Genomic DNA, 12527 nt, shown 5'->3' with positions numbered 1-12527 from the left:
TGTGAGTAGTGACTTCACCTTTTTTTACATTAGTGGTATAAAAAGGCAGAAATAAGTCGTAGTGAGCACTTTATGCAGGCGCTTAGCTTAGACAGAATGTTTGCCTCTAAATTTCTTACTGTGCTGCGGGCCGGCTGAAATTCCCAATTTGACAAAGAGAAAATGGCAGCAAAAGGGCCGCGGGTGTCCAAAGAGCAGGCGGCTATTCTCGTGCAGTTCATCGAGCAGCACCCATACCTGGCGAGAGCTTCTACAGAGTTCTCGCCACGTATGACTGCTGCTCGAAAAAACGAACTGTGGGAGGAGGTGGCGGCGGTGCTTAACGCACAGGGGCCAGCCGTAAAGGCCACCAGCCGTTGGCGCAACCATTGGGCCAAGATGGCCCATAAAGCGAAAAAAGAAGCGGCCAGGGCCGCGAGCGAGAAGAGGTGAGCTTCTAATGATGCTGACAGTAACGTAGTTTCACGTTGTCGTTGTTGCCGTGTTTGCAGGGCTACTGGAGGTGGCAAAGTGGGTGGCGTGGACGGCCGCGTCCTCGACGTCCTTATGAGGACAGGAGGGGTCCTTGTTTATAGGTTATGGTTATGGGTTATGTACTAATATAGGTTATGTACTCTGAGCAGCAACTTGTGTACATGATGCGCATTGCACACACTGCTCGCAATGTCTGAACACTACTCTGATTGCAGGACGAGGCAAGTTCAGAGGAAGCTGCAGGGCCCAGCGGTTCCCGCAGAAATCTACCAGCGACAACTGCTTTCGTGGTGTCGGGCCCTGCAGCTGTTGCTGGGCCAAGTGGCCTTACACGTAAGGCAGTGACCTAGCTTTTGTAGTAGCATTGTTGTTTGCAGTTGCTGTATGATCTTGCTATGAAGTAAAGTACGTCACTCTGCTGTTATTACCTTTGTGTCCAACATCCAGCTCTCATTCATGAAGGAGAAATGCAAGACTACAAATGACTTGATGTTGTAATAGAGATTCCTTGTGCTTCTTATGGGTTACTGCTACCAGCAATTTTCTGTGGCATCTTTTGCTCTAACTACCTGTTTTGTGTATCATTATTGTAGCTATGCAGCTATAATGACATTTCAAAGTGACTGGTTAGGACAATCAATCTGTGTAGGTCGGATAACAGTGAATGAGCAGTCTTTGCTTTTGCCTTGCATGAAGAGCCACCGGCTACGCCCCAGGTGCTGCGGCCTACGCCCCAGGTGCTGCGGCCTACCCCCCAGGTGCTGCGGCCTACCACCCAGGTGCCGCGGCCTACCACCCAGGTGCCGCAGCCAACCCCGCAGGTGCCGCAGCCAACCCCGCAGGTGCCGCAGCCAACCCCGCAGGTGCCGCAGCCAACCCCGCAGGTGCCGCAGCCAACCCCGCAGGTGCCGCAGCCAACCCCGCAGGTGCCGCAGCCAACCCCGCAGGTGCCACAGCCTACCCCCCAGGTGCCGCAGCCTACCCCTCGAGAGCCACGGGCACCCCGTAGACAGCCCAGGCAGCAGGAACTTGATGGTGCTGTGATGACGGCTACTGCCGCATACGTTCGCCAGAGCCAGTTGGAGGAAGCCAGAGTTCAAGAGGACACTCGCTTCCGCCAACAACTGCTGGAACAAAACCGGCAGGTATGTGCAAGGCCACAGATGTATATTTTTCTGCGTATGAAATTGATGAGCATATGACCTCTCTAAAAATTATATTAATCAGTGAACAAGCATAATGTATACGTGTAGTCCTGTGGTGATATCTTGTACACATTCGCGTGATATAACATGTGTAAATATCTACGCAATTATGTGGCAAAAAGAAAAAAGTGGCGTTGAATTCAAGGAAGCAGGTATAGCAATGTAACACTTCTTAATGGAATGTGACGGCACAAGTTTGATGGGCCAGAAAGATATTTCCAGTGTTTGAATATACAATGACAAGACAATAGCCTGCAAATGGGGATGAATGCAACACACAAAGGCCCTGTTACTGAGCTTCTGTAATTAAACTAATTACACATCTTTGCTAACAGCACCACGAGGCCCACCTGCAGAGCCTGCGGCACCTCGGGGAGGAGGTGGCGGCAATGCGGGAAGTGCAGTCGCAGCGCCTCGAAGTGCAGCGGCAACGCCTCGAAGTGGCGCGTCGGTCGCACGAGACCAACGAGCGCCTGCTTCAGCTGCTGCTGGCTGCACTGGGGCATGGTGGCAGCCAAGCCCCTCCCCCCTCTCAGGCCCCACATAATTAAAGGTAGCATAGGCAAGGAATTTGTAACTTATCTTAAAATTTGCTGATGTATTAATGATATGAAGGGCAAATATTGCTAGTTTGCAAATAAATAATTGCTGAAGTCACCCTTTAATGCAAACATAAGTAGCATAGCCGTTGCAGCATGAATTTTTTCTTCAAGGTTTACTTCAGCCATAAGAGCGTGCACACCATCAGGCTCACCTGCAAAAGTGCCTGTAGGCCTGGTGTGTGTGGGCATTCCGACTGTGGCACTGCAATTTTGAGGTGCCTAGTTATTGTCATGTCAATTTAAGCACGACGCCACACTGCAAGTGTTCTACAATTTAATCCTTGTCATCGAATGGTGAAATTTTCAGGCCTTACTATAATGTCGAAAGCAACCTGTCAATATACACAGCAAAAAAGAAAAAAGTTATGAAAATTCCTTGCCTATGCTCCTTCTTTTCATTTGTAATGTTTATTTTTTGTTTGTTGCATATGCATATTTGTTTGTGTCACTACGTACTGAGCTGGAATGTCTCTTTTCTTGCACATCTGTCTCATTATGAAACAATTTGTTGTCATTCAGTAATCTTTCAGGTTGTGATACATTGTATTTTAGCCCTTGTGGTGCAATTTGTGTGTAATATTTATGCAGTTTGTCTTACTGAATATCATAATATGGTGCTATGGCTCTTTCACTTTGAGCACCACAACAGCATGTTCCTTTCACATGTAGTGATGTACCTATACATTTCGCTGTGATAAATATTCGTGTTTGGCATGTGATTTAAGCACCTGCTCATTTCTGTTGCTGGTGCAGTTTAAGCCAGTTGTTATTACTGTGTACTTGTGCAGTGTACAACAGTTTTCTTAAACGATGCATGCCGTTACGTGTGATATATTATGATGCAAGAACAATGTGATCCGATATTTATTCCAACATGTCTGTGATATGTTGCATAATGTCTCTACTACTGAGTACTCATGATTCTCACACTTCTTCAATGTAGAGACTGTCGCATGTGATGTGTACATAAACAAGTGTATGTTGACTGAAATACAGAAAGGTGCAGTTTTCCTCTAGTGCTTTTATTTACACATCGCAACTACATTTCTAGTACTAGCTTGCACTGTACAAATATTACTGATTAACATTGCTGAGTTCTGCTATATACAAGTGAGGTCACTTTGTTAAAATCTATCAACTGCTCGTGCGTGCACACACTTCGTGGGAGCCACAGCGTTTGACATGTCGGATGACCAGTTGGACGGCATTTTCGTCACTCGAAAGGAACTTTGCCGTTGTTGCGAGACAAAATGGTGGAGGACCTAGAAGCTGCGCGTGCAACAGCACGTTCCATGGAGCGGAAGGTGTGACGTGCACTGTACATCTTGGCTTCTGTGAGCTTCTCTGTGCTAGTAGAAAGTGAGGAGACAGGCGCTTATGTCCATCAATGCGTAAGGGGATACGAGTAAGAATCAGGCTACATGCATCTAGATGACGACAGCAGCAACAAGCAAATTGTGGCAGACACTTTGAATATGCACTTATTTTTAGCTTGCTTTCAATCTCATGTGTCACCTCTAACGATACTGTTTTACTTACTATAAGTGCAGGCTTTACATAACCCTTCACTACACAACTTTTATGTACCCACCGTGGTTGCTCAGTGGCTATGGTGTTAGGCTGCTGAGCACGAGGGATTGAATCCCGGCCGCATTTCGAAAACACCCGTGTACTTAGATTTAGGTGCACGTCAAAGAACCCCAGGTGGTCGAAATTTCCGGAGCCCTCCACTACGGCGTGCCTCATAATCGGAAAGTGGTTTTGGCACGTAAAACCCCATATTTTAATTTTTTTAACAACTTTTACATTTCTCAACAAATCATGAATGCTTTGCATTACGCAGACATCAACTACAACTTAGCACGGGAAATGTATCTGCAATTTCACAGCATGAAATGCACAATGCAATTACTTAAAACTGTGTGCATGCGCCTAACGATGCTGACGCTGCTGTTGACGTCGCAGCTGCCGCCGCACGCTCCTCAAATAACGCATGTGCTGCGCACGGGTTGTGCCAAACATGCCAATGACATTGTCGCGAACAGCCCGCCCTCTCAAGTAGTGCATTCTAGAGCCCGTGTTACGGGGCAGACTGTGTGGCGTGGGGTCGCCGTTATTGTCAAGCTCACTACTACTACTGCTGCTGCTGCTGTCGTCATCACTGTCATCGCCTGACTCGTCGCCTTCAGAAAGGCGAAGGTTGTGCAACACAGCACATGCCGCGACAATGTTGGCTGCACGTTCCGGCTCGTAGAGGAGGGTGCGATATCGCTGAAGACAGCGGAAACGGCTCTTTAAGAGCCCAATGCACCTCTCCACTACGGAACGCATGGCGGCATGTGCTGTGTTGTACTGCCCCTCGGCTGTGTGCACTGGAGGATGGCCAGGAACCGGGGTCAGGAGCCACGGCTCCAAGGGGTAGCCACTGTCACCTGCACAAAGATGGAAATAGTACATTGAGTACTCCGCTGACGAGAGGCAAGTTGTCAACTGAGGAAAGCTACAGCATCATTCAACAAAGGTAGACTTCAGGGTTGCAAGTCCCAAGTAAAAGCATGAGTTGAGCATGTCCATACCCGTCACAAACTCTTAACCAATTTACAAGTGTACGCGGTGCCTGCCACAAACAAGAAATCAACACTTGTTGGTGCTATCAATGACAGTAGTAGCAGTAATGTGTGTTCATTTCTTCTGCTTCTGGCAGTCACTGGGTGCAGAAAGCACTAATACGTGTTGCTTTCGTCAGCTCCTCGCAGACACATAATGTGCTTGTAACTTAACACTTCGAACATTGCCAATGGTGGCAGTCAATGTCTTAATTTTCTTTTTTTACTCCGGAATTACTGATGTTCTTCTGGTTTGGTTAAAAGTTTGGGTTGGAGCGGACACGGCGTTCTGCGCTGCTGAAGCGTGACTGCGCCAAAAAAAATGTTTTTTTCTCACCGAGGAGGTATTCCCCGGCATTCACGATGCGCCCCGCTTGGAACCGCCGGCGCAACCATGTCGTCCGCCAGACAAAAGCGTCGTGGTCCGACCCCGGTCGCATAGGGTCCAAGGCCAAGATTTTCATGTCCGCGTCGCAGATCTGAGGTAAAACGTAAACCAGAGAAAGTGCCCGTTGGCAAGAGCAACGTAACTTTCAAAAAGGATCGCAGAAAACGTGAGTTTTACTTACGAACATGCAGTTGAGGGCGTAGTATCCCTTGCGGCACATGAACACAGCCTTGCGCTCACCCTTGGGTGCGATAATGGCTATGAGGCTGCCGTCTACGCATCCGATGACGCCGGGGATAACGCCGCGCCGAAGGAAACCCTCCTTCACGGCTGCCTTTTCCTCGGCTGTCTTTGGAAAATGGACCCACTTGTTGCGGGCCCCTGCGTTCACGACAGCCTCTGCCACACGTCGCACGCACTCGCTCACCGTCGACTGCGACACACGGATCGTCTCCTCGCTCCCAACGGACGCTTGGAAGCTCCCGGTAGCAAAGAAGCGCAGCGCACACAACACTTTCCGCTCCACCGACAGTCCCGTCGCTCGCTCAGCTTCTAGTTCCCCCGCCAGTTCCTCGCACAACAACCGCACCGTTCCCTTCGAGAGGCGAAAACGCCGTCGAAAATGGTCATCCGGCATGTCAAACGCGTCGTCTGGCTCTCCCTGTTCACGTCGGCGACGGCGAAGAGCCACGGCCATAGCGATCAGAGGGGCGGCCATTTTTTTCATGCCTTCGGAAACGACCCTGCCTCTGGCCGTTCCAAAAATCCGTGCCTTTTGCTCCGCATAATGAGTGCCTCAACGTCACGATGACGATTACAGTTTTTGCGGGTTCCTGACGTCGCGTGATTGACAGACAAAATGGGCGCGGCCCGGTCATTTTCGACCAATGGCTGCTCAGTGATGGCGGCAATAGGCATGGAAAAAGTAATAGAATTGCTACAAAATCGCACCCTTGCAAAGTCTTCAAGGTGGGCAGGGGACAGCCAGTCGTGGTTGTTGCAGTCATTAAGCAGAGAGAGAGAAGGGAAGAAGGAAAGGCAGGGAGGTTAACCAGACTGAGTCCAGTTTGTTACCCTACACGTGGGGAGGTGAATGGGGAGTGAAAGAGCGAGAGAGAACTTAGGTGTAGGATGTCTATAGTCGGGCACTCAAGTCTGTTGCCTTCAGGTAGTGAAAAAGCGCTCGAGCTGCTTTCTGCGCTAATGAACTGTGAGGCCAGGCTCCCAAGATCTTCGCTTCCGTAAATGGCCTGTCATCCAGTCTATTCAAGGCACACTGGAGAGTCTCACGTTGATTATCGAAGCGAGAACAGTGGCACAGAAGGTGACTGATGGTCTCTTCACACTTGCACTTAGTGCACATTGGTGAATCATTAAGCAAGTGCTCAAACTCGCTTGCGATGTGGCAAATCAGCTGTGATGCCACACTCGACATCACCGATGAGTGCTGTTAGGGTTGGCGTCTGCCACCACGTGCAGAAAGGAACTTCAACCGACCATTTCTCACCCTGCCTCGTCGAAATGAGGCCTGACTTCGCCTGCTATGGTTGGCGTCCCGCACCTCGTGCAGAAAGAACTTTCTACCCGCCGTGGTTGCTCAGTGGCTATGGTGTTAGGCTGCTGAGCACGAGGTCGCGGGATCGAATCCCGGCCACGGCGGCCGCATTTCGATGGGGGCGAAATGCGAAAACACCCGTGTACTTAGATTTAGGTGCACGTTAAAGAACCCCAGGTGGTCGAAATTTCCGGAGTCCTCCACTACGGTGTGCCTCATAATCAGAAAGTGGTTTTGGCACGTAAAACCCCATAATTTAATTTTTTTAAAGAACTTTCTCTCACCCGACCTTCTTCCACCAGGCCTCGTCGAACTCTTCCTAACTCGCCATGACCATTTCGAGTGTCTGCCGGTCTGGCGGAAGCCCCGCAGTGTACAGGCCTCTTTTGTGTGTGTGTGTGTGTGTGTGTGTGTGTGTGTGTGTGTGTGTGTGTGTGTGTGTGTGTGTGTGTGTGTGTGTGTGTGTGTGTGTGTGTGTGTGTGTGTGTGTGTGTGTGTGTGTGTGTGTGTGTGTGTGTGTGTGTGTGTGTGTGTGTGTGTGTGTGTGTGTGTGTGTGTGTGTGTGCGCGCTACTTTAGAGGGACCTGTTCCTCGAACCTCCAAAAGGAGAACTTTCACGTACCAGCAACGCGCAAGGGAGACGGACAAGCGTCTACAATTCCAGGAGGCGGGACGGCCTCCTCATTGCAGCAGGCTTTCTGTGCCGATCACGTGACGTCGACGGAAGCAAGAGCCCTCCTCCTTGCAGCAGGCTTTCAGTGCCGGTCACGTGACGTCGACGGAAGCAAGATCCTTCCCACGATTCTAGAGAGCCTATTTAAGTGGCATCCAAATGTACTTTTGAACACTTCATTCTCTTCTCTTCAATTTTCACCAACCTTTGAATAAACCGTGCAAGTTTCGCAGTAGAAATCGTCTCGCCCTTGCTTGGTCGCCCTGGTCTACCGGATGCCTGCAGCCCGCCGATAACGTCACGCTACCCAATAAGTAACGTCGGTCGAGCTTCGATAGACAGGCGTCGCTACTACTCGGCAGCAGTACGATACGCTACCCTGGAGTACGCAACAGTGCCTGCCAAATATGCCTTCCAGATCGCACCACTTGTTCGGGTAAGCAAGGCGTCGTAGCGTGATGCATAACGCCTCCCGACCCGGCACGGTCACGTCTTGCGCAGTCTTTAGTCTCCGGTACCACAAGTGCACTAAACAAGTCATTGAAGTCCTTTTTTTTTCAAACCTAAACTTCTGCTTGAAGAGTAAGGGCTCTGTACTCTCGATATCGAGCAGTCCACGATGCGACCGGTAGCGCAACAGCTCCGACTCTCTCGTGCGCCTGAAGTAGCATTTCATGTCGTCCAACGAACCTTTCAAAAGCTCCCGCTCCGCTCTTGTCATCAGGGGGTCGCCAATCTCATCCCACGACAACGCTGACAGCAGATAACGGTTGCATAAAGCACTTCTAGGCATTGCGAAGCTCCGATCGGCACAGGAACACACTTTTACGTGTTTTGCGCGCCAATCCACCTCGACTGGCTTGGCTTTGATTTATCTTGGATGTCAATGGCTAGAGCAGTGTTTATACGTGGCGATAGATGGCGATACATGGTGGCTTTTAGCTAGTGTTCCTGTATATGCTCCCGCAGGGAGCAGAGTTGCGCATAACGTTTCCGGCGCCGCTGGCACCGCTATTGGCCGAGCGCGAAAAATGACGTCAAATGATCCGCGCCGCTGCGAAGCCAACTTTACGGGCGCATCGCCGACTCAAGCAAACTCGTCGTTTCCGTCAGTACCATCGCCATTGCAATCACTGGACCGTCGATCGTGCGTTCAGAGGAGCAGCTAGAAGCTCTTGCATCTTGAATCTTTTTCTACTTGCAGATTTGCTGCTACTAAATAGTAAGCACTACTAAATAGTAATAGTAAATAAAAGTAAGCTTTGCTTAAAATGTGCGCATGTCAACATTTGAAATGCGCTTAAATCTGTGTCTGCACCGCATGTATCGAAAACGTGCAGCTGTTGTGAACGATGGTTAGTGATAAATGGCGCTCTGTTAACGGTCACTGACATAACTGCAGGCACGATAGCTCTCTTGGCGACGGTCATTAATCGGCTGGTTTCGGCAGCCAAAATGCGCTAAGTGTTCACCTTACGTGTGTGAAGTTTTAATCACTCTTTAAAACATTTCTTGCTTTCTGACCATGATAATACAACTTCATATGCATGCTGAAAATCATTGCACCGCTTTTTGTGGCAACGTACTGCGCGTTTGCGAGCGAACTTTGGAGCTGTTCGAGCCACGGGAGTACTTTATTTTGGGCAATCGAAGGCGGTCCTACCCCCTATTTGTACGTTCGTGTGTGTGTTTGTATATGCGTGTTTACATAGGTACATACAAAGTTTCGGTTGGTTGGAAGCCCACCCCCTCCGGCTGCACGGATGACTCGTTAGATCGTAACCTGTATTAAGAAGTGCCCTTTGCTAAGCGCCTGCGAACAATTGGCGCTTGTAGCTCGCGACCACTAGAGAAAAAGGCGGAACACCGCGCGGCATTTGGCTCCTGCGCGCGCGAGGAGTGGCTTCGCTGCTGCTCCCTGCGGGAGCATATACAGGAACACTAGCTTGTAGCGTGCGTCGGTTACGTGTGAGCTCGAGGTTTTCTGAAATGGCGAGGAGTGGAGGCGCACGCTCCGTCGTTCTGTCAGTGTTTCTGCCGCATGATCAGCTTTTGCGCGCTGAAATTTTACAAAGGACGCAGTGGAACATCTACTCACATCGACAGATATCAACTAAAGGGCAAGTCGGACTCTTATCTCGCCTCTGTGTCTCGAAAAAAGCCTTGCCGCGCCTACCTGCTGCGTTAGCCCTAACGCCAGCGTGGTCGGAGTCGCCCGTCAGCACGAGCCCTAGCGCCGGCGCGGCAGAAGAAGTCCATCGCGCGGACCGTTGAACCACGCAGCCTTCAATCATGGAAGTGGTCGTAGAGGGCGAGAAGATTACCGAAGACGAGTATTACAGTGGGAGCTGCACGAAGTTGGAGGCGCAGCGCTGGTGCGCACGCCAATCGCCCGGAATCGAGACGGAAACGACACAGACCGCTACCGCTACGGGATCCGTGCACTGTGAGAGGGGGAGACCTCGGTTCCGCGCCGGGCCGCCACCACTCCCTAAACGTAAGCCGCTGCCGAAACTTCCGCCCGAAGATTACAAAATCATCCTCCGACCGCAAACAACAGTCAGTCTGCTGAGCTACGGTGCAACATAACTATTTAAAGCAGTCTGCGCCGCGACGCAAGTGAATCCGACCGAAGTCGTCACCGAGGATCAGCTCCGGGTGCTTCCTACCAACAATACGGCGCTGATTAGCAGCCCTTCTCGGTATAGAGCGGACGGATACATCAGATAGCAAGTCATCAAAATCGGGCAGCAAGAAATACAAGTTTTTGCCTACGCTCCGGCGCCTCAGAACTCTACCAAAGCGATACTGTACCACGCGTGTTCTGACGAAGATGATGCAGCCATCTTTGACGAACTACGAGCCAGAAATAAGGGCACACAAATTGTCCGAGCCAGGCGACTGGGGAAATCCAAACACATTATGGCGATATTTGCCAGGGCCGTCCGCCCGGACTACGTAAGGTCCTGGGGAGCCACGTTCGTCGTTTGCCGTTTCCGGGACCGGGTCGAAGCCTGCCGTTTAACTATCGGAAAGTAGGCCATCGAACAGACGTGTGTCCCCAAGAACGAAAGGCAAAATGCAAGAGATGTGGTGATGAGACACATGCCACACCGGAGTGGGGCAGCAAGCGCGCATGCATAGCTCGGTGCATAGTGTGTAAGGGTGGCCACCCCACCGGTGGTAGGAACTGTAAGTTTAAATGCTATTTCCAAGTACAACGGCACAGCAGCAACGACAAGCAACAACAGCACAGTCCACGACAAGCTAGTGACTAGGAGCGCACGGCTCGCATCACCTCGGCGCCCCAGTCTAGCCAGCAGAACACGGGTTACAGGGACGCGGTACGAGGCATACGAGGGCCCAAGGTGACGCAAGGCCGACAGCAAGACGCGATCCCGGGGCAGCAAGCCCCCTCGAGCTCCCGAGACCAGACTTCCAGCAGAGGGACGGCCGCAACAAAAAAAAAGCACGCGGTCGCTCCTCCAGCCACGGCTGCTGGACCAACTAATCGACATCGCCGGCCAGGGTCGAGCACGAACAAACACAGCGATTGGCCCGGCAGTCCCCTGCTGCCAGCACAGACCGGGGGAGGAAGCCTGGCGGAGAAGAAGTCAACGAAACGGTGAGAGGGCAAGCCGCAGAAGTAAAGGAGCTCAGAAAACAGCTGGCAGCAGCAAACAATAAAATCCGAGCGCTAGAAAATCCCACGCCCATCCGGGTAACAGCTACAGTTGGAGAAACTGCCGCATCCGTACACAAGAACGCAGAGGTGAGCATGCAGGTGGATAAGGCACGTAATGCTAAGAGGAAACTAGCGGAAGATATAGACTCCACTGCACAACCCGTGAACAGCCTCGAACAAAGAGTCGAAGCATTCGAACAATGACAAGCCTAGCGAAAAGCATAGAATAAAAATTCAACACAATACAGTGTGTAATACAAGAAACACTCAAAGCCTTCCATGACATGCTTAAAACTGAAATCATTAGCATGCTACCCACCTTAGGCAGCAACACAGAGACTCCGCAATCCTCGCTCCCACCATTGAACACGGCTACGAGTCACGCAGGACGACCACACGACGGGCACGGCATCCCCACAGATGCGCCCGACGCCAGGTCCATGGTATTCCGCATAGGGGATGGCGGAACAAGGTAGGATATTACAGGTGGAACTGCAGGTCGTTTGCCAAAAAGAGGGCAGCGCTGCAGTTCGCAATGACGGACCTCGACCCCAAGGTCGATGTCATCGCGCTACAGGAAACAGAATCGGCAATCAAAATAACGGGCTATACCTGTTTCAATGAGCTCTCTACAAGCAAGAAACCGAGTGCAAGAACAGCCATTGCTGAGCATTGAAACATCACCGCAATGCAAATCGACTTAGAAATCGAAAATCTGCACTACACCTTTGTGCAGCTAATGCCCAAGAACAGGAAGCATAAATGCCTCTATATACTAAACATATATAGCCCGCCAAAGTGCAATAATATCCCCTTCCCCACAATCATGAGAAAAGCGAGGAAAGAGGCGACACAAGCCCAGCTCGTCGTCCTGTGAGACTTTAATTATTATTATTAATTAGTGTTTTATGGCGCAAGGGCTACAACGGCCAAAGAGCGCCAGCAACGATGTTTAGTAGTGCGGTAGAATGTTATAAACATGTCAGTGGGTATAATGGGTCGCAATGCCTGTGACGTACTGCGGTGGCTGTAAAGGCCTAGGAATTAAAAACATAAAGCTTGCATTTCTTGGGAGAATTTAAGATGATTATGTCGGATTTCGGGTAGCGTAGGGAACATGAGCTTAAAAGCGGTAAGATATATTCTTCAAAAAATGCACATCATTAAGATAACTTAACAGCCGGTCGAGGGGGAACATCGGCTCAGCCGATAGGAAAAATGCAGGATGCATAGGTAAATTGGTGCGGTAAAGTTCAGGAAAGTATTTTTTTCGCGTGGCTTCCATGCTAGGGCATTGTATAAGAACATGGATGACTGTGAGTTGATTTCCACATCTAAT

General features: G+C 50.5%; 2 protein-coding genes across 2 annotated transcripts; one reads left to right on the top strand and one right to left on the bottom strand.

The window, feature by feature from the left end:
- The first annotated feature begins 584 nt into the window (after positions 1 to 584).
- On the top strand, positions 585 to 4205 carry LOC129384474 (uncharacterized). The gene is made up of 4 exons (XM_072284606.1): positions 585 to 593; positions 690 to 807; positions 1171 to 1619; positions 2015 to 4205. The coding sequence occupies exons 1-4, from the start codon at positions 585 to 587 to the stop codon at positions 2228 to 2230; spliced, it is 792 nt and encodes a 263-aa protein (XP_072140707.1). The 3' UTR covers positions 2231 to 4205.
- An 8-nt stretch (positions 4206 to 4213) lies between these two features.
- LOC129384473 (putative nuclease HARBI1) lies at positions 4214 to 6178 on the bottom strand. The gene is made up of 3 exons (XM_055069947.2): positions 5457 to 6178; positions 5225 to 5366; positions 4214 to 4713 (listed from the first exon to the last, which is right to left on the bottom strand). Exons 1-3 carry the CDS (start codon positions 6000 to 6002, stop codon positions 4214 to 4216), a joined length of 1188 nt encoding a protein of 395 aa, XP_054925922.1. The 5' UTR covers positions 6003 to 6178.
- Positions 6179 to 12527: the final 6349 nt, after the last annotated feature.

Source organism: Dermacentor andersoni, chromosome 9, assembly GCF_023375885.2.
Source record: "Dermacentor andersoni chromosome 9, qqDerAnde1_hic_scaffold, whole genome shotgun sequence".
Lineage (NCBI taxonomy): Eukaryota > Metazoa > Arthropoda > Arachnida > Ixodida > Ixodidae > Dermacentor > Dermacentor andersoni.
The sequence above is the reverse complement of the archived record's forward strand: the minus strand, read 5'-3'. Positions and strand labels throughout refer to the sequence as shown.

Excerpts from the sequence above, each read along its gene's own strand:
- LOC129384474 (XM_072284606.1), top strand. Across the intron at positions 808-1,170 it reads TGGGCCAAGTGGCCTTACAC|AGCCACCGGCTACGCCCCAG; the intron begins GTAAGGCAGTGA and ends CCTTGCATGAAG. Across the intron at positions 1,620-2,014 it reads TGCTGGAACAAAACCGGCAG|CACCACGAGGCCCACCTGCA; the intron begins GTATGTGCAAGG and ends CTTTGCTAACAG.
- LOC129384473 (XM_055069947.2), bottom strand. The coding sequence starts at position 6,002 with ATGAAAAAAATGGCCGCCCCTCTGATCGCTATGGCCGTGGCTCTTCGC. Across the intron at positions 5,367-5,456 it reads ACGCCCTCAACTGCATGTTC|ATCTGCGACGCGGACATGAA; the intron begins GTAAGTAAAACT and ends GTTTTACCTCAG. Across the intron at positions 4,714-5,224 it reads TGCCGGGGAATACCTCCTCG|GTGACAGTGGCTACCCCTTG; the intron begins GTGAGAAAAAAA and ends ATCTTTGTGCAG.